This window comes from Vidua chalybeata, chromosome 27 (assembly GCF_026979565.1).
Source record: "Vidua chalybeata isolate OUT-0048 chromosome 27, bVidCha1 merged haplotype, whole genome shotgun sequence".
NCBI lineage: Eukaryota > Metazoa > Chordata > Aves > Passeriformes > Viduidae > Vidua > Vidua chalybeata.
Window position 1 is genome coordinate 5,719,496 of NC_071556.1, and position 19,901 is coordinate 5,739,396.

The 19,901-nt window shown below is 57.9% G+C and overlaps 3 protein-coding genes and 2 non-coding genes across 5 annotated transcripts; 2 read left to right on the forward strand and 3 right to left on the reverse strand.

Annotated features, from left to right (window-relative positions):
• The first annotated feature begins 414 nt into the window (after positions 1 to 414).
• Positions 415 to 3,820, forward strand: GAMT (guanidinoacetate N-methyltransferase). The gene is made up of 6 exons (XM_053966209.1): positions 415 to 1,327; positions 1,882 to 2,027; positions 2,106 to 2,169; positions 2,534 to 2,601; positions 2,835 to 2,945; positions 3,144 to 3,820. Exons 1-6 carry the CDS (start codon positions 1,144 to 1,146, stop codon positions 3,282 to 3,284), a joined length of 714 nt encoding a protein of 237 aa, XP_053822184.1. The 5' UTR covers positions 415 to 1,143; the 3' UTR covers positions 3,285 to 3,820.
• Positions 3,821 to 4,339: 519 nt separating this feature from the next.
• NDUFS7 (NADH:ubiquinone oxidoreductase core subunit S7) lies at positions 4,340 to 8,584 on the reverse strand. Its single transcript, XM_053966210.1, has 8 exons — positions 8,345 to 8,584; positions 7,782 to 7,818; positions 6,919 to 6,987; positions 6,473 to 6,587; positions 5,767 to 5,946; positions 5,650 to 5,696; positions 4,929 to 5,017; positions 4,340 to 4,533 (listed from the first exon to the last, which is right to left on the reverse strand). The coding sequence occupies exons 1-8, from the start codon at positions 8,358 to 8,360 to the stop codon at positions 4,436 to 4,438; spliced, it is 651 nt and encodes a 216-aa protein (XP_053822185.1). The 5' UTR covers positions 8,361 to 8,584; the 3' UTR covers positions 4,340 to 4,435.
• A 38-nt stretch (positions 8,585 to 8,622) lies between these two features.
• On the reverse strand, positions 8,623 to 8,696 carry TRNAN-GUU (transfer RNA asparagine (anticodon GUU)). Its single transcript has one exon. It is a non-coding gene; the product is annotated as a tRNA-Asn (tRNA).
• An 818-nt stretch (positions 8,697 to 9,514) lies between these two features.
• Positions 9,515 to 9,587, forward strand: TRNAF-GAA (transfer RNA phenylalanine (anticodon GAA)). Its single transcript has one exon. It is a non-coding gene; the product is annotated as a tRNA-Phe (tRNA).
• Positions 9,588 to 10,084: 497 nt separating this feature from the next.
• Positions 10,085 to 19,898, reverse strand: PWWP3A (PWWP domain containing 3A, DNA repair factor). The gene is given in 16 exon segments (XM_053965933.1): positions 10,085 to 11,683; positions 11,914 to 12,002; positions 12,684 to 13,018; positions 13,021 to 13,113; positions 13,253 to 13,303; positions 13,566 to 13,641; positions 13,897 to 13,957; positions 14,440 to 14,516; positions 14,958 to 15,028; positions 15,378 to 15,491; positions 15,997 to 16,968; positions 17,373 to 17,443; positions 17,689 to 17,780; positions 18,235 to 18,315; positions 18,935 to 18,977; positions 19,813 to 19,898. Coding segments are annotated over 14 exon segments (2,235 nt in total). The 5' UTR covers positions 18,292 to 18,315; positions 18,935 to 18,977; positions 19,813 to 19,898; the 3' UTR covers positions 10,085 to 11,607.
• Between the last annotated feature and the right edge of the window lie 3 nt (positions 19,899 to 19,901).

Here is a 19,901-nt window from a genome sequence, read left to right on the forward strand (position 1 = left end):
GGGGCCGCGCCCTGGGCGGGGCAGAGAGGGGCGTGGCCGCGCGCGCGCGGGGGCCGGCGGGAAGGGCAGTCCGCGCGCGCGGGGGGCGGGGCCTGCGTGGGGACCCCCTGCCCATCCCGGGGGGTTCCATTGCCCATCCCGGGGGGTTCCATTGCCCATCCCGGGGGTCTCAGTGATCATCCCGGGGGTTCCATTGCCCATCCCGGGGTCCCAGTGATCATCCCGGGGGTCTCATTGCCCATCCCGGGGGTCTCACTGCCCATCCCGGGGGTCTCATTGCCCATCCCGGGGTTCCACTGCTCATCCCGGGGGTCTCACTGCCCATCCGTGGGGTCCCATTGCCCATCCTGGGGGTCCCACTGCCCATCCCGGGGTCCCATTGCCCATGCCGGGGTCCCATTGCCCATCCTGGGGTCCCGATGTCCATCCCGGGGTCCCGCTGCCCATCCCGGGGTCCCGCTGCCCGTCCCGGGGTTCCACTGCTCATCCAGGGGGTCTCATTGCCCATCCCGGGGGTCTCATTGCCCATCCCGGGGTCCCACTGCCCATCCCGGGGTCCCGCTGCCCATCCCGGGGTCCCGCTGCCCGTCCCGGGGTTCCACTGCTCATCCAGGGGGACTCATTGCCCATCCCGGGGGTCTCACTGCCCATCCCGGGGTCCCGATGCCCATCCCGGGGTCCCGCTGCCCGTCCCGCACCGCCCGCAGCCCCCCGGGACGCTCCCTCGGGCGCTGCCGTGGCGCGCACGGTGCCGTGCTCGGCCCGGCCGGGCTGCGGGGAGCGGCCCCGGAGGGACACGGCGTGGGACCCCCCCCCTCCGCAGTGCCGCTCATTGCCACCTCGCCCGTGCGCAGCCGGTGCCACCGGCAGCGGGGACCGAACCCGCGGTGACCCCCGGGCCACCTGTGACCGCTCAGGCCTGGCTGCCCCGGCCCGCCCCGCTCCCGATAAGAGTTCGCGTGCCCGATAAGGGCTCCCGGTCCCCGGAGGGGCCCCAGCCGGCCGTGCACACTCAGCACTTTCCAGCGGGGCTATTTAAAGCCGGCCAAGAGCCCAGTGGCCCTTTCTTTCTTTCTTTCTTCCTTCCTTTCTTTCCCTCCCCCGCAGGCTCGGCCCGCGCAGCTGGACTTTCCTCCTGCGGCCATGAGCTCCGGAGCGGCGGCGGGGCCGATCTTCGCCGAGGGCGAGGACTGCAGGGCGGCCTGGAGGGAAGCCACGGCGGGCTACGATGAGCCCGATGCGCACCTGGAGATCCTGGGCAAGCCGGTGATGGAGCGCTGGGAGACTCCCTACATGCACTCGCTGGCCACCGTGGCCGCGTCCAAGGGTAACGGGGACCCCACGGGCTCCGGGACGTGCTGGGGGCGCAGAAGCAGCTGGTGTGGGGGGAGGTGTTCTGCTGGGGGACCCCACTGCGTGTGCCCCCCGCTGCATGTGGCCCCTTGCAGGGACAGGGGCAGCAGGGCCATGGTGGCACTTGCGTCCTTGTGTCAGGGTGACACATTCTTGAAAGGGGATGGGGACATGGGGAGGGAATGCAGCCACCTCCCCATGCAGGCCCTGCTGATTTTGGGGCTGTTTCCCTGGCAGAGGGAGGGTTGGACGCTGTTTGTTCTCACTGGGATCAGCTGGGGGGGTTTGTTTGGGGCAAAGGGCCACTGTGGGGGCAGCAGGTGACAGGGACACAGGGGCAGCTGGGGGGGCAGCAGGTGACAGGGACACGGGGCTGCTCCCAACTTCTCCCCTCAATGCCAGCAGCACCACGTGCTCCAAACCCACACCCGAAGAGCCCGGTCTGGGGAAAGAATGGGTCAGAATTCAGGGCTGGGGGTGTTTGAGGCAGAGAAAAGCCCGAGCTGTGAGAGCTGGTTCCACCTGCAGGCGGCCGCGTGCTCGAGGTGGGCTTTGGGATGGCCATCGCCGCCTCCAAGGTGCAGGAGCTCGGCATCGAGGAGCACTGGATCATCGAGTGCAACGAGGGCGTTTTCCGGCGCCTGGAGCAGTGGGCCAAGGCACAGCCACACAAGGTCAGGGCAGGGTGGGCTGTGCCGGGGTTGGGGGGTGCCTGCGGCCCCCCGGCTCACCCCTCTGCCCCCCACCCGCAGGTGGTGCCCCTGAAGGGGCTGTGGGAGGACGTGGTGCCAGCGCTGCCGGACGGGCACTTCAGCGGTGAGACAGCAGCAGCAGCATGGGCAGGGCTGGGCTGGGGACCCCACTGCAGAGAGGGGGTGCAGCAAAGCCCAGGGCATGCCTGAGCCATGGAAAGGGGGAGCAGTTTGACCAGGGTGCAGGTGGAGCCCACATCCTGCCGTGGGGCTGGGGACAGGGCACGGCTGTGACCCTGGGGTCCTTGTCCTGGGCAAATGGATCCTTGTCTTGGGGGCCATCACATCCCTGCCTTCCAGGGCTCAGAGACACGGGGGCAAATTGCAATGGGAACATAAGGATACCAGGGCACGAAGGGGGATTTTCCCGGGACACACGAGCCCCTCAGGGTCTCTCCCAGCTAACGGCAGCCCCGTGTTCCCGGCAGGGATCCTGTACGACACCTACCCGCTGTCGGAGGACACCTGGCACACGCATCAGTTCAACTTCATCAAGGTGCCACCTCGGGGAGCGGCTCTGCGGGAGGAGCTGGGGCTCGGAGGGGCAGCTGGGGCTCGGAGGGGCAGCTGGGGCTCGGAGGGGGAGCTGGGGCTCGGAGGGGCAGCTGGGGCTCGGAGGGGGAGCTGGGGCTCGGAGGGGCAGCTGGGGCTCGGAGGGGCAGCTGGGGCTCGGAGGGGCAGCTGGGGCCGGGGCCGAGCGGGAGGCGCTGACCCGGATCCCCGGGGCAGGGTCACGCCTTCCGCCTGCTGCGGCCCGGAGGGGTCCTCACCTACTGCAACCTGACCTCGTGGGGGGAGCTGCTCAAGACCAGCTACAGCGACATCGAGAAGATGTTTGAGGTGAGCTGCTCCCCTGCCCGAAGCCGTGCCCGGTGTGAGGCAGAGTTCCGTGGCTGCGGAACTCGTCCGCGGTGCTGGGGATGGGCAGGGGACGCCCAAGGGGAGCTCGGAGGGCTTTTCCCCCCGGCTGTCCCGTGTCCCTTCTCACATGGGACACCCCAGCCCACGGCTGCTCCTCCCTGCCCTCCTCTCCCGCAGGAGACCCAGGTGGGGCCGCTGCTGCAGGCGGGCTTCAGGCGGGAGAACATCAGCACGAGGGTGATGGAGCTGCAGCCGCCCCCCGAGTGCCGCTACTACTCGCACCCCAGGATGATCACCCCCACCGTCCTCAAACACTGAGGGGCCCGCCCGGGGAGCAGGAGCTGATGAGGAGGAGAAAAGCTCTGATCTCCTTTAAAGCCCCTCAGAGATGGGTGGAGGCTTGGGATGGATTCCAGGGCACAAAAGGAGAGGACACCCCCAGCCCCAGGATCCCCCTGCCCTGGAGGGGTCTTGTGGGCTCTGTGGAAGATCTCACCCTGCTCTGTCCCCTCAAGACTTCAAATTCTCAATTAAGCTGTAATTTCAGAGCGTGCTTCGGAGCCTTTGGTTCCAGAACCAGCCATTTCCTCTAAAAACTGCATCATTTTGAGAAATCACAGGGTGGCTTCCCACAAGAGTCAAATAATCCAATCCAGGTGGGAGAAATGGGGCAATCTGAGGCATTTTGAGGCATTTCAACTTCTCCTGAAGCAACTCCCCAGGGAGGTTTCCCAACATTTTCGGCCAAAGCCCTCGGCAGCAAATCCTGACCCCAACACCCCCTCACAGCTCAATAAATGTTTCCTCTCTCCCCAGAAGGGATAAAGTCCATTAAAAGGAATGAAATACCCAAACCGCTGTTCCCGAGCGATTTATTTGTCTTTCCAAAGTGTGTTTGTCCCTCGGGCACAAGCATTCCTCATCCCAGGCTCCTGGGATGCAGCCAGGACAGGCTGCTTTATTCCTGCCCAGCTTGGGAGCTCTACATTCAGGTTTATTAATCACATTCTGATTTTAAGCATCAGTATTTGACTTGTTACAGAATCAGAATTCATTTCTGGCCCCTGTGCACACAAATATTATGGATTTATTAGATCCTGTGTAGGAATTATCAACAAGGAGCAGGTGGTGAGTAAGGGACGAGCTCAGGGAGGGCTCAGGGATCACCCGGACATGTGTTGGTCTCAAAACTTCCCAACAAAACACAAAAAAATTCTGGCAAAGCCTTTATGTCACGATATGACATCACCATCCCTGAGATTGTTCAGACCAGAAGCCAACTCAGGAGTGTTATCAAACTCAGCTCCTGCTCTTCAGCCCAGATTTTCAACCCCTCAGATCAGAGGGGTTTATTAAAGACAGAAAAGCACCTGGACCAGGTAGAGTTTTATTGGAAGGCGCGTGAGGAGCCGGATTTGTGCGTAAATGTGAGCAGTGCCCGGGGCAGTGAGTGGGGACATAAATAAAGGCTATTTCCTGTACCAGATCTGCATCCTCCTCTCACGCTTGATTTTCCTCTGCAGCTGCAGGATCCCGTACAGCAGAGCCTCAGCTGTGGGTGGGCAACCTGAGAGGGAGAAAGGGAAGAAGGGAGGAAAGGGGGAAGGTCACAGGGCAGGTACCTGCACGGAGCTGGAGCCAGCAGCACAGGTGCCAACCCCAGGACTTATCCCAAAGCTGACTCCCCTCTGGCTTTGTGGCTGGCACAGGCAGGAGCGTAAAGAAACTAAAGTGATGCTGTTTATCAAGAAGATCTTTATCAAACATAGCAATTATTTGATTTCGAAGTGTATCCAAAGCCCCTTCCCAGCCCACTGACGGTGCCACCACCATCACAACCCTCCCCCCATTCCCTGGAGCTGCTGCAGCTTCCCCACCACTGAAACAGGAAAACCTTTCAAACCTGAATGCAGAGAATGCCCCTCTCCCTGCCCTGCTCCCAGGTGGAGCTGCCCCTTGTACCTGGCACATAAATGTCCACGGGCACGATGCGGTCGCAGCCCCTCACCACGGAGTAGGAGTAGTGGTAGTAGCCCCCACCGTTGGCACAGCTGCAGGACAGGGACAGGGACAGGGACAGTGTCAGCCCAGGAAGGGCAGCAGGAGGCCAAGGGAAGGTGGCCCTGGGCAGGTGGGCACTGCCAGGCTCGGAACCACCAGCTCCACAGGTGACACTGCCCCATCACGAGCCCTGCCTGGGAGGTTTTCAGATGAATCCAACCCAGCTGCACTGTTCCCATCACCCTCACAAAGCCGATTCCACGGCCCTCCCTCTCTGCTACAAACCCTTCTATTTTGCCTCAGAGCTTTCCCAGAATTTGTCCTGTTCCAGCCTGGACCGGCCACCCTCAGCCCTGGTGTGGGATCAAGACAGTTGTGAGAATCATGGAATCCCTGAGGGTGGGAAAGACCTCGAGAGCATGGAGTCCAACCGAGTTCCCCATGGAGCAGATTCCAGCACAGCAGAGGCATTTTGAAAGCCAAAAGCAAACTCTGGGGTTCTGGATACACACAAGTTTGGCAGCTGCAAAGCCCCTGAATCCATCTCTGGGAGGATTCACACACACCATTCCCAGAAGGAGCCTTTCTGCTCTGCTCTGCTCTACAAGGCTTCTTGAACAGCTTGGAAACACAAGCAAGCGAAGAATTCCCCCCAGGGCACCGAGGCCGTCCTGGCACTCACCTCCCCATGGACACCACGTAGCGAGGCTCTGGCATCTGGTCATAGACCTGCAAACAGGGATGTTTGGGGTGATTCCCAGCTCCCCACGCCGTGCCGAGCTCCCCGTGCTGCCCGTACCTTGCGCAGCGCCGGGGCCATTTTGTTGGTCAGGGTCCCTGCCACGATCATGACGTCGGCCTGGCGGGGGCTGGCCCGGAACACGACCCCGAAGCGATCCATGTCGTAGCGAGGGGCTGCCATGTGCATCATCTCCACGGCACAGCAGGCCAGCCCGAAGGTCATGGGCCACAGGGAGCTCTGTGGGGACAGCGCGGGTGACGCAGAACGGCAGAGCTCGAGGTGTGGGAGCCAAACACGCAGCTCCAGGGCAACGGGCGCAGGGAGAGCTCCGTGTGCAGCCTGAGCGCGTCCAGAGCAGCTCCCTGACACCGCCAAAGCCACTCAGAGCCACCCAGGGACAGCAGAGAAGGGACAGCTCAGGGCCCCACGGGGACAGCGGTGGCCGGAGAAGGACCAGCCCAGCTGAGGCAGAGCACAGCAGACCCAGGGCACTGTCACTTGTGTCACCCTTCCCCACAGGCAGAGCAGCTGCTCAGGGCAAGGACAGCTCCAGAGGTGCCTTTTCCTGGTGACCAAGGGCAGTTCCAGATCCCCCCACACCCTCAGCGCGTTCACGGTGTCCCACACTGTCACCAGACCCCAGTGTCACCCTCTGGCCACAGAACTCGGCCACGGGAGCTCTGAGCCTATTTTTGTCCTGAGCAGGAGGTGCCTCTGACGTGTCACCCTCGGTCCCTCGGTGCCAGGGTGGCTCGGGACTCACCCGCCGTGCCCAGTTCACCAGGTCATCGAGCTTGGCGATGACGTACTCGCCGCGGCTGCTGGGGACGTAGGATTTCCTCGGGACAACAGCGGAGCTCTTCTGGACCTGGACAGAGCTGAAAGGAGCCATCACCCTCCAGTTACTTCCCTGCAGAATCAGCATTCAGCCCTCCAAGGGGCTGTGACCCCCCGAGGAATGACAGTGCCACCCCTGAGTTTGTAGCAGAGCATTCTCCCCGGTGTGGGACCTGTGGGTTTGGTGCTCGGGCAGAGCCCTCAGCCATACCCCAAGCACAGAGAGCCCCTGGCTGCCTCTGCCCGGGGCTCCCAGAGCCGCCAGAACTCCCCGGATTTTAGCACGGAAGGGAGGAGACGCCTCACAGGAGGTGTCCCCGGGACCCCGGCCCGGGACTGGCTGTTCCCTGTGCCCGGGGCAGGAGCTGTCACCTGTCAGCGCCATCGGCCGCCGGCGTCTGATGGAGCAGCTGAGCGTGAACGGCACTCGCAGAGCCGGGCCTGGGGACAGAAAGGGCCCGCACAGGGTGACAGGGTGACAGGGTGACAGGGTGACAGGGTGACAGGGTCACAGGGTGACGGGGTGACAGGGTGACGGGGTGACAGGGTGACGGGGTCACAGGGTGACAGGGTCACAGGGTGACGGGGTGACAGGGTGACGGGGTGACAGGGTGACAGGGTCACAGGGTGACAGGGTGACGGGGTGACGGGGTGACAGGGTGACAGGGTGACAGGGTGACAGGGTCACAGGGTGACAGGGTCACAGGGTGACGGGGTGACAGGGTGACAGGGTGACAGGGTCACAGGGTGACAGGGTGACGGGGTGACAGGGTGACAGGGTGACAGGGTCACAGGGTGACAGGGTGACGGGGTGACAGGGTGACAGGGTCACAGGGTGACAGGGTGACGGGGTGACAGGGTGACAGGGTGACAGGGTCACAGGGTGACAGGGTCACAGGGTGACAGGGTGACGGGGTGACAGGGTGACAGGGTCACAGGGTGACAGGGTGACAGGGTGACAGGGTGACAGGGTGACGGGGTGACAGGGTCACAGGGTCACAGGGTGACGGGGTGACGGGGTGACAGAGCCCCCGCCACGCACCAGAGCCCTCGCGGGAGCCGGGGCTCCACAAACCCCAGCGGGGAAGGAGCCCCCCAGTGCCCCCCAAAGCCCGGGAGCCGTTCGGCCGCGGCCCTGGGGTCCCCCGACCCCATCGTCCCCAGCCCGGGGTCAGCGCTGTCACCGTCCCGGCCCCCCGGTCCCCCCGCCCCGCTGGCCCCGGCCCGGCGCTCACCGCCAGCCCAGCACGCCGTGCGCGGGGAGCCGGAGACCTGCAAGAGAGGACGGGAGAGCTCAGCGCGGCTGTGGGCCGGGAACGGCCGGGGGTCCCCGCAGAGCTCCCCCCGCTCACTCCCTCGGCGGAGGGCCGAGGGCTTGTCTCGGTGCCCCAGCCGGTCCCTGTCCCCATCCCCGCTCCCGGCCCCGTCCCCGGTCCCGTCCCCGTCCCCGTCCCCGTCCCCGTCCCCGTTCCCGGTCCCGTTCCCATCCCGTCCCGTCCCGCTCCCGTCCCGTCCCGCTCCCGTCCCGTCCCGTCCCGTCCCGTCCCGTTCCCGTCCCGTTCCCGTCCCGCTCCCGTCCCGTCCCGCTCCCGTCCCGTCCCGTCCCGTTCCCGTCCCGTTCCGTCCCGTCCCGCTCCCGTCCCGTCCCGCTCCCGTCCCGTCCCGCTCCCGTCCCGTCCCGTCCCGTTCCCGTCCCGTTCCGTCCCGTCCCGTTCCCGTCCCGTTCCCGTCCCGCTCCCGTCCCGTCCCGCTCCCGTCCCGCTCCCGTCCCGCTCCCGTCCCGTCCCGTCCCGCTCACGGCCCAGCGCCGCCATCTCTCCGCAGCCCTTCAGGCAACCTCTGTGCGCGGTGCACCCGCTAAAGGGCCCGGCGCGGCACCGCCTCAGCGCTCCGGCGGGAAACGCGTCCCGGGCGAGGGGTTCCGGAGGCACCGTCCGGCTCCGCCGCGGCCCGCGGCAAAGCGATCCCAAAGCGATCCCAAAGCGATCCCAAAAGGATGCAAAAAGGATCCCAAAGCGAGCCCCGGCGGAAAGGGCCGTCCTGGGGCTGCGGTGGCGCAGGAAAACGGGAAGCGGCCGTCCCTGGGTGGGCTCGAACCACCAACCTTTCGGTTAACAGCCGAACGCGCTAACCGATTGCGCCACAGAGACCGCGCTGCCGCCGCCTCCCGCCCGAGCCGTGTCCTGCCTGCCCCGTGTCCCTCATCCCGTCCCGTGTCCCGCCTGTCCCGTGTCCCACGTCCTGCCCGTGTCCCACATCCCGCCCCGTGTCCCGTCCCGCGTGTCCCGTGTCCCACATCCCGCCCCCGTGTCCCGCCTGTCCTGTGTCCTGTCCCGTGTCCCCGCGTGTCCCGTGTCCCACATCCCGTCCCGTGTCCCGTTCCGTGTCCCCGCCTGTCCCGTGCCACCCCGTGTCCCACACCCGCCTGTCCCGTGTCCCCCCCGTGTCCCCCCGTGTCCCCCACCCGCCTGTCCCGTGTCCCCTCGTGTCTCACACCCGCCTGTCCTGTGTCCCCTCGTGTTCCCCCGTGTTCCCCCGTGTCCCACGCCCGCCTGTCCCGTGTCCCCGCCTATCCCGTGTCCCCCCCGTGTCCCCCCGTGTCCCCCACCCGCCTGTCCCGTGTCCCACGCCCGCCTGTCCCGTGTCCCCCCCGTGTCCCATACCCGCCTGTCCCGTGTCCCCTCCTGTCCCCTGTCCCTCCCGTGTCCCCCCGTGTTCCCCCCTGTCCCCCCCGTGTCCCACACCCTCCTGTCCCGTGTCCCCGCCTGTCCCGTGTCCCCCCGTGTCCCACACCCTCCTGTCCCGTGTCCCCGCCTGTCCCGTGTCCCCCCCGTGTCCCCCCCTGTCCCCCCCGTGTCCCACGCCCGCCTGTCCCGTGTCCCCTCCTGTCCCATGTCCCCCCCGTGTCCCCCCGCCCTGCGCGGTGCCACCGGCGGTGACGGGCGGGGGGGCGGAGCGCGGCCGTGCAGCCGAAATAGCTCAGTTGGGAGAGCGTTAGACTGAAGATCTAAAGGTCCCTGGTTCGATCCCGGGTTTCGGCAGTTTCCTTTTCCCGCCGCGACCCCGGCTGCAAAAGCGCCGTTTTCTCCCCAAAACACTCCCCGAGGCTTCGGAACTGGTTATCCCCTCCCCAAACTCTGCACTTGATCGTTTTAATATCCTGGAAACACACGCACACAATAGGGAGGGGTGGAGAACTGTGGCCTGTAACACTGGATTAATGATAAATATTATTTAATATATTAAATAAATATGAATTACTAATATGAGTTAATGATCTTACACTGAGCATTGAGGAGGCAGCTGAAGGAACATGGATTAATTAATCACAAGCAGAGGTGGCGTGTGTCAGCCCATTTCAACTAAAGCACAAGAACAAAACCCAGCGAGTTCATTTCCCACTGATTAATAATGTGAGACCGAGACAGACAGGATCTTACAGCTTTATCCGAGGTACAAAAACTATCTTCACCTGCTGTAAAGCTGGGGTGGAAGCACCAGCCACCACAGATTAAAATAATTAAACAAAAGCAGCAAGTTTTGATGATTCACTTCATCCCACTTTATTGAGTCCACGTGATCTGTACATGGCTGAGCCTGGTGCCCAGTACCAGAGTGAGCGGTGGGGCAGCACTGGAAGGGGGTGGGACAAGGTCAGGATTAGCCCTGGAAGTGCCCCAGGCCGGGCTGGAGGGGCTTGGAGCACCCAGGGACAGCGGGAGGTGTCCCTGCCCATGGCTGGGCTTTCAGGTCCCTTCCACCCCAAACCATTCCAGATTCCACAGCTGCAGGGAAGGCGAGGTGGTTCTGCTTCTGTGCACGCTCTGGAGCAGGATCCGAAGAGCACTCGAGGAGTTTTGATGGAGAAGGGAACACAGGGTTCACGTAAAGGAGGGGGAAGTTGATCCCCATCTCCAGATAACCCCAGAGCACTGGGATGAGGGGCAGGCAGTCCCTCCCCAGCCTCTCATCTCCAAAGGGAAAGTGCCACTCACAGCTCTGAGTTAACTCCATCATTAATTTTTTATCCTATCCCACAAAATTCATTATCCCTCCTCACAGGTTTTAATAAAACCCTCACTCCTGGCCTGTCCCTATAATTGAGGTACTTGAGATAACAGGAATAAGGATTCCATTGAAAAACTCATTAGAGAGCACAGAGCAATTAAAAGTGTAATTAAAATATATTCAGATAATTACTAAAGCCAGGATAGACATCTGGATCCCAATTTCAACTTCTTCATCTCAAATCATCTTGGGTTTTACTGGACAAGCAAGGAGATCACATTTCATTATCAGAGAGAAACCCTAATCAGGGGGTTTTATGTATCATTTATCATTATTAATCATTAATTAGTTTTTGGTGACACTGCTTCCATGTACCACAGCTCCAGCAAAGGTGAGCAGAGAGCTGGGCAGGATTAAATTGGGAATTTAGATGAGAAAAAGACAATTAAAAGCCTCCCAAAACTTACAGCCTCAGAAGAGGCAATAAACCAGCATTCCACTGGTTCAGAGGAAAAGGGAATGCTTTTATTTAAGCAAACCTGGATTCCTTCTCCATGGAATTCTACTTGTCATAACAAAACAAGAACCCAAATCTTTGTGATCCAGGTGGCAGCTCTGGGCACCAATCTGATTTCCCACCCTCGGGGATCCACGAGGCAGGAAGGGGAAACCCCCAGGAGCCTTCCCTGCCAGGAACACCCTGGTTTTATCAGGAGCAAGGAGGCCACCAGGCACCACTGGCCACAAAGCAGGACAAGATCCCTTCCCAAGTCGGGTGTTTGGCTGAAAGAATCCACGTGGAAGTTGGTGGAGCAGCAGAAGCTCTGCCCAGCACTGGGGGTCTCTGGCAGCCCCCAGGAGGGCACTGATGGACGAGGATCCGGCGGATCCTGAACACAGCGAGGCCATGGGAAGCAGCAAGGGCTGCGAGCCAGCTGGGGCTGGGAGCAGAGCACGTGGGAATACGCACACAGACTTTACAAAGAATGCCACGTTTTATACAAATCACCACTGGTTATCTACACCTGGCCCCAGGACAGCCCCGGCCACTTCTCAGCTCTCCGCCAGCTCTGGCTCCATCTTGAGTTTTTTGCTTCCCAGGACTTGCTCATCAAACAACTCTCTCTCTCTGGAAAGAAAAATATAGAAGGCTTTAAGTTAAAACAGGATATTATTGTCCAGATTACACCACCAGGACAAATTAAATTTGCAGTGTAGGAGTAGCTCAGCTGGGACATTTTCCATGCTTTGTCCCTCAAAGGAAGAGGACACTGAGCTCTCCTGCCCTCATCTGAAACCTTTTCTGTATCCAGCAATAAAGGAGTAAAAACCCTTGGAAAATCCTGAAAACAAATCTACCTTTTGCTCACAGGTGGTCCTTTAATGTACTTCTCTTCTGCCTTCTCGTAATCAATGTCATCCACGGCAGCAATGGCACAGATGATGGCCTAGAAAAGCATTCAATAATTAATAATAATAATCAATAAGCAAAACGAAACTACAGCCAGGGACTTGAAACTGCCTCAGCTGAGCACGTTATGAGAAAAGGGTTCCAAAATTACTTCGAAAACTTGGATGAAACCCGTCATTGAGTGCCTGAAATTCTTAAATAAAAAATATGAAATTGTTCTGTATCGGCCCCTGGGGGGTATTTTTATCCTCAGATTAAAATATTCTTCACAGTAATTTTGTTTCTACACGAGTTAATGTTCTCCTGGGAAAATTCCTGGGAAGAATACAAGGTATCCACAACAACCCTAAGAACAGCCAACACACCACCCCCCACCTCGACACACACAAAGGACCAAGAAAACCCTGAGAAGTTGCCAAATAAAAACAAAAACCCCAAAACAAAGCTTTGAAGCATTTCAGAGTTAATTACAATACATCAGAACTATCAGTCTGCTTTTAAAACAACATCTACCTGAAGCTTCTCCTTTCTGTGCTTAAAAATCAGCACTTGAGTGACTCAGGCTGTAGGCAGGGGTGAATATTCCTGCCTGGCTCAGTTCTGGGAACTCTCCCCACGTCATTCCATAGGAACCACGTCACAGCAAAGGAACAAATAATGGGAATTAGTGTCATTTATGACTCCACAGTTCATTTTTCCCCATTCCATGCTCCCTCACCTCAGGTAAAAGCACATCCAAGATGAATCTGATGCCATCCCCCAGGATCTGGTGCAGGTTCTTGGTGTCCATCTCCCTGTACACCTCCTTCAGGTACCCAACCACCAGGTCCAGCTGCTCCTCATCCTCCAAATAAGTCTCCACACAGGTCATGTAGCGGCTGGAATTCAGGAATTTCTTCAGCCAGCGGGATTGTTTCCTACTTTTCAAGATCCCCAGGAGATGCTCTTCAGCCCCTTTGGTCTTCACTATGAACTCCACCAGCTTCTTGTTCTCCCTGTCCCTGGCAGCTCTGGTCCTGTCAGGAAGGAGCCTCCTCGGGGGTTTCTGGGGGAGGTGTCTGAGGAAGACTGCCCAGCACCTTCCTCCTCTGTGTTTGGGAATGCCATCTGCACCACACTCTGGTATCCCTCCTTCCTCACTGGGTAGCCTGAAAGAGAAACCACAAGAATTTATATTTAAACGTACAGAGAGTTTTCATAGCCATATCAATAGAAAACAAGGAATTTTATTGCTGAGAGGAGTTTTTACCCAGCCGAGAGAATTCCCAAAGGGATGGGTTCACTTACTGATATCAGCAGCAAAATACTCCAGGAAGGACCCGGTGAAAGAATGACAGCCTAAAAACCCAAAACAGGGGCAGCGATCAGTTCCATTCACCCAGGAATCAGAGCTTGGGGCTCCCTTTCCCTGCTGGATCGCAGGATGAGATCCCAGAGAAGCTGGCAGTGTCCAAGCCCAGGCTGGACGGGGCTCGGAGCACCCTGGGACAGTGGAAGGTGTCCCTGCCCGTGGCAGGGGGGACTGCATGGGCTTTAAGGGCCCCTCCCACCCAAACCATCCTGGGATTTGGTGGTTCCATGGTCTCCTGCCCCTCCTTACCCACTCGGATCCGATAGTCCAGGATCAGCTGGAGGCACCACTCGATTTCCCTGGAATAGTTCTCCTTGGCCCGTTCCTGCAAAACAAGGAGGATTTTCTGTCCCAAATCCAGCAGCTCTCAAAGAGTTTCGGCCCAGGACGCCAAGCAGGGGACAGGAATGGTCCATGACAATTTTTTTCCTCACAGTAAACAGCTCCTGCCAGAGCTGTCACAGGGATGAAAGTGGCTTTGAGTGTGTCAAGCCCCACATTTTCCCCCTGGCCACTTACACCCTGAATTTCCCACTGTATCTGCCCAAGCCCTGCAGATCCACGTCTCTGGGATACTCACGATGAGCTCCTGCTTCTCCTCACAGTCAAAGTGCTTCAGGCTCTTCAGAGACACTGAGAAACTTTTAAAGAAACACAGTCAGAGGTGCAACTCAGCTGCCCCACTTCCCTGTTTATTTACTGCAGTTCTGCTTCTCCCTGAAAATCCCATTTCCCAAGGTATTAAGGAGCACAAATTTTAATGGTTTTTGCTTCCAGAGCAAGTTAAAAGTATGAAATCTTCTAACAAATGAGAAATACCTGGTTTAGAGAAAAGTTAAAGGCAGCCCAGTATTTCCAGAAAGTTTGAGCAGCACAAGAAAAACACTGGCTGCATTCCAGGGAATTTTTTTTTGTTTTGTTTTCGATTCCTCAGCTCTTCCAGGGAGACAGGGAGCTGCCTCAACCTGCAGCATGACAAAGCACTTGCAACCCTCACTTGCCCCAGCCCCTCCCTCCCAGATCGACCTGGAGAGGACCACCCTCACCCTGCACCAGGAAAAGGGCACAGGACATGGAATAACAGAGACTGGAAATTCAGGATGGGATGGAAATCCACATTTACCCTTTTTTCTTCTCATTTGTGGTGCCATCAATGAAGAGCACACAGGCCCTCCGGTGCTTCCTCTTTACTGTTTTCACCTGGGGAAAGGATAAAGCCTCAAAAATCCTAATCCTGATAAAGCAGGGATATTTTTCTGTGGTCATCACCCACTACAACCCACACTTAAATTTTTCCTATTGCTGTAACTTTCCTTTATTACACAAATATTAAAAACTCAAGCAGAAGCAGCAACCAGCTCCCCCAAGGGAGCATTTCAGTGCATAAAGGGTCTCCCCTTTCGTTTGCAAATTGGGAACAAAACCCTGTTCCATGACAAAAGAACTGGGATAACCCTGTGCTCTGTACTATCAGGTGTGAATTGACCACATTTTGAGTGCTTTCAGCACAAATTTACTTCTATCAGTTTTGAAATGCTTCTACTGGAAGGTCTTCAACACTTCCAGGAAGGGCAAAAGTCACTCCAGAACTGGGAATTGCTCCTTATCAGCAGGATAGGAGGAGGCAGGAGCTGCTCTTACCACAGCTGGCCAGTACGGATACCGCCGCAGCTTGCACCACACCAACATCCCTTCCTCGAAGAATTTGGGTTCTGGCATGAAAAAGAAGGGAAAATTTCCTTAAAAACAAGAAAACAAGACATAATCTGCCCCTCTCTTCTCCTCCAGGAGAAACTCCACGAGTTTCTCTTCAGTGCTTTTACAGTGACCCCAAAATGCAGCACAGGGAGTCCTGAACTGAAACCCAGCAACTTCAATCCCAGGCCCTTGCCCAGTTTCAGGGATTTTCATTTCATTCTGCAGCAAAATGCCCGATGGACCCAGGAAATGCATTTTATCCCAAGACTGAACACAGCTGGATTCCCTCCTGGAATCCCCAGGGACTGCAGGCAATCTGAAGCTCCCAGAGGGGGAAGAGCCTCAGCCCTGCTGATGTCTCACCTCGATAGGACAGAACGCTTGGCAAATTTTCCTCCTCTTCATCTGTCAGAGGTGAGAGTGGAGGGAGGCTCTCCGAGGAAATTCTCCTAGAAGACATCCCAGAGGGTTCCAGCCCTGCCAACAGTACCAGGATCCAGGGATTAGGACAGGATCAGCTTCAGAGCAGGTGAGACACACCTGAGTGTGACCCAGAGGGGACCTGACACACCTGCACACTCCTCATTAGGGAACTGTAATTCCCTGTTCATGTGGATAAAAGAGGGAAAGAGGAGGGAATGGGGCTGGTTTCAGGACCCTGCACCTGCTCATTCAAAAACATTTAATCTCAAGTTATCAGAGAGCAGAAAGGGAAAACAAGTTTGAGCTAAAAAAAAAAAAAAAAAAAAAAACAGCTTTCCATGGAAAACCCCAAGCAACTCCAGACAACCCAAACACCACCCAAGCCCTCCCCAGCACTGAAGGGATCAGCATTTCTGCTTCCCAGGAAAGGAGACCAAAAGGAATTAAATCAGCAATTCCAGAGCCCCTTCCCCAAAAGCAAAGCTACATTCCAAGGTGAGTAACAGTGCTCACCACCCACATGGGATGAAGGTTTCCCTTCCCCAAGGGATTTGCCCACCTTCATCTTCCTCGGAGTCAGGGGCTTTATTCCCAGCCAGGTGTGAGGGATCCTGGTTTTCCTCCTCCTGAGGCTGAGGGAAGGCACCAGAAGGCCCAGGTGAGGATCCAGGGTGGTTCCTGCATTTCCTGTCCGTGCCTGAGGCCACACCTGCCCCACCCAGGTGTTTTCCACCCTCTGCCTCTCTCCTCCCATCCAGCTGCTTTGCCAGGCTCTCGCTCTCACTGCTGATGCTTTTCTCCAACTCATCCGAGGCAGTTTCACAGGAGGAATCCAGGAACGCTCTCCCAGGCTGAGCTCCTGTCTTTCTAGAAGGTTCCACGGCACCAAATTTAGAGGGGACAGAGGGAGATCCCTCCTCAGGAGAAACCTGTGCTTGATCCCGGGGGGAATCATCCCTACATCTTCTTTTCCTTTCTTGCTGACTTCTTCCAGCCTCTGGCTTACAGGAGACTCCACTCCCCCTTTTGGGCTGGATTTTCCTCTGCCTGGGTGATGATTTTGGTTCTGTTTTTTTGCAGTTGTGACTGTCAGGGGCTGGTGCCACGCTCTGGTCCCTGGCACGGCACCTGGCACGGTTTGTTCCACCCCCACGTGTTCTGGCAGGGCTTGCTCCTCTTCCAGGTGCTCTGGAAAGGTTTCTGCCACTTCCCGGTGCTTTTCCACTCCCCTCTGGAGCCACAGAGCGTCCCTGGCTGTGTGCCTTGGGATCATCCTTGAGCCCACAGTTATTCTGGGGTTTTCTTCTCCTCTTGGCAGCCTCAGGTTCCGACTTTTTAGAGCGAGAGCGCAACAAGAAGCCGTGGGAGGGGGTGGGTGGGGCAGATTTCTCCCGGGAAAATTCGGGATTTGGTCCTTCTGCAGGTGGCATTTCACTGCAGGAGTCAGTCTGATGGAGAATATCCAGGGCAATTTTAAGGGAACAGCGATACTGCAGCTCCTCCACAGCCTCACTCATGCTTTTCTTTTGCTCTGATGAGGAAAAATAGTCAATAAATGAAATTATCCTCATTATTCTATCATACACAAAACATATTATTAAAGAAATAATAAATGTTACTTGTAGTGTTTCTTTTAAGGTGCATTTTTTACTACTTAAATCATCCACAATTACCAAGGCAAAGGATGGAGACACACAAAGATCAAACTGGAAGTGCCTCATTTTGAGAGAAACTCACATTTCTTCACCATCCCTCCAACAAACCACCCCAGGGAAGAGGAAAATGACGATTTTTAACCTATTTTGCAACTTCATGGAAAAGGGGAAAAGAAAATAAGTGAAATACAGAAGTTTTACCCCCCCAGGCTGAGTTTCTGCGGGGATTTTATACCCAAAGAAGACACAAAGCAGCACATTTGGGCCCCTCCCTCCTCACCCAGGGTGGAGGCGATGGCCTTGATCTGCTCCTCTGTCAGGGGAACCACGTTTGCAGAGCTCACACTGACTCTGGAACACAAAAAGGTGACTGTAACCTGCAGCAGAACACTCCCAGCGCCACAAAACTGCTCTCAGACAGCAAAAACCCCAAACATTCCCTCCCCCAACCTGTCCTTGCTAGGGTTAAACACCTAAACCTTCTGCAAATCCAGGATCCCATCTCACAGGCACCTTCAGATAAAAGGATTCCTTTCTTCCCCTTATTTTTTAACCCCTCAGAATGAAAACGTGTGATAGGAACAAGGATACTCAACTGCTTCTCCAAGCCAAGGATTTCAGCTTTAAATCCCATCTTTTTTGTGGCGCCAACAGGACTGCTCCCAGCAACTCCAGGTTTGCACAAAACCTACATTAAAAGTGAGAAATCTTCATTTAAAATCCTGACCAACAGCAAAACGTTTATCTAAGAGCAGCTTGACAGTGCCTGGCAGCAGACTTAGGATTGTGGAGCGACAAAATCCCAGGATGGACTGGGTGGGAAGGGACCTTAAACCCCATCTCATCCCAGTCCTGCCCCAAGCCCTGTCCAGCCTGGCCTTGGGCACTTCCAGGGATGGGGCAGCCTCAGCTTCTCTGGAGATCCATTCCAGGGCCTCCCCACCCTCACAGGGAGGAATTTTTTCCCAATGCCCCATCCAACCCTGCCCTCTGGCAGTTATTCCCTCCCGTCCCATTGCTCCAGGCCCTCTCCATTTTTCCTGTTGGCATCTCCACAGCTCAGACAGGTTTGCTGGGACCTCTCCCTTCCTTCCTGCCCTGCTCCAAGCAACCCCCACAAACATTTCCTCATTCCTCCTCACCTTGGCTGGCCACAAACGCCTCTTCCACTTGCAGAGAACTAACTCTTGGTCAGTCATGGCTGAGGGCAATGCCAAGGTGTTCTGAGGGGGAAAAAAAGGGAATAAAGGAGTCACCCACCTTTGTCCATCGTGGTCTTTGTTTTTTGAAGGAAATACAGGATTTAATCAAACATACATATTACTACAGTTATTATTGCTTTACCTTTGGGATCACTGCACTGGTATCACCCTGCAGCTTCTCCAATGTCATATCTTAAATTCCATTTTTCTGTAGAAGCTGTGGCTGCCCCATCCCTGGAAGTGTCCAAGGCCAGGCTGGACAAGGTTTGGAGCAAGGGATGGAGGGGATGGGACTAGATGGGCTTGAGGTCCTTCCAACCCAAACGATCCCAGGATTCAAGAATTCCATAATTCCAGGAGCACAAGTGGCTCTCACTGAGTGTGTTGGGTGAGGAAAAGACTATCAGGAATTACACAATGCAGTCATGGGCCTGCCCAATCCACAGCTTCCTGCGACCAAACCCTGAAAACAGGGAACTACACCCTAAAAATAACGCGCTGGATAGACTTTTTACACGTAATTTGATCCCAATTCTTACACATGATTTGCAACGGAAACCTGAGCAGAGCAGCCTCAGAGCCCTCAGGGGTTCCTCAAGGGCTTTAAAAAAAGACATACTAAAGATCTCCCTGTACTTACAAGGTCCAGGTGCTGGGATCGCCGGGGCTCCGGGATCGCGGCCCTGCGGCGGCGGAGGGAAGGACGAGGGGCCGTTAGTGGCGCCCGGATCGGCGGGGCCGGTGCGGGACCCCCGTGAGGCGGCGCGGGGACAGCGGGAACCGCCCGGCCCCAAACACCCACGTGAGGGGAGGGACGGGACGCCCAAACCGCCCGCACCGGGAGGGGAGGGACGGGACCCTCCCCCAGACCGCCCTCGCTGAGGGGAGAGACCCCAAATCCCGCCCTCGCTGAGGGGAGAGACCCCAAATCCCGCCCTCGCTGAGGGGAGAGACCCCCAAATCCCGCCCTCGCTGAGGGGAGAGACCCCAAATCCCGCCCTCCGTGAGGGGAGAGACCCCAAATCCCGCCCTCCGTGAGGGGAGAGACCCCCAAATCCCGCCCTCCGTGAGGGGAGAGACCCCCAAATCCCGCCCTCCGTGAGGGGAGAGACCCCAAATCCCGCCCTCGCTGAGGGGAGAGACCCCCAAATCCCGCCCTCGCTGAGGGACGGGACGGGACCCAAACCCGAACCGGGGAGGGGAGGGACGGGACGGGACCCCAAACCCCGCTCCGTGAGGGATGGAACGCTCCAAGCGCCCCGGTGAGGAGAGGAACGGCACCGCTCAAGACCCTCCCCTCACAGGGGTCGCCCCCCAACCTTTCCCGGGTGAGGGGAGGGACGGAGCCCCCAGAACGCCTCGCTGAGGGGACGGACGGGCCCCTCGCTTCGCCCGGTCAGAGGACAGGTGGGAACTCCCAAACAGAACCCCGGTGCCGGTGATGGCCCCCGGACCCTCGTGCCCCCCGCCCGGGCCCCGCTTTAAGGCCCGGGGGTGGGGGGGGGGGGGCACCGTTACCGTGCGCGCTCCCGACAACGCCGCCCCCCGCGCGCGCCGCCGCCGCCGCCCTCCACATGAGGGTCGGCGCATGCGCCGCGCGCACCGCC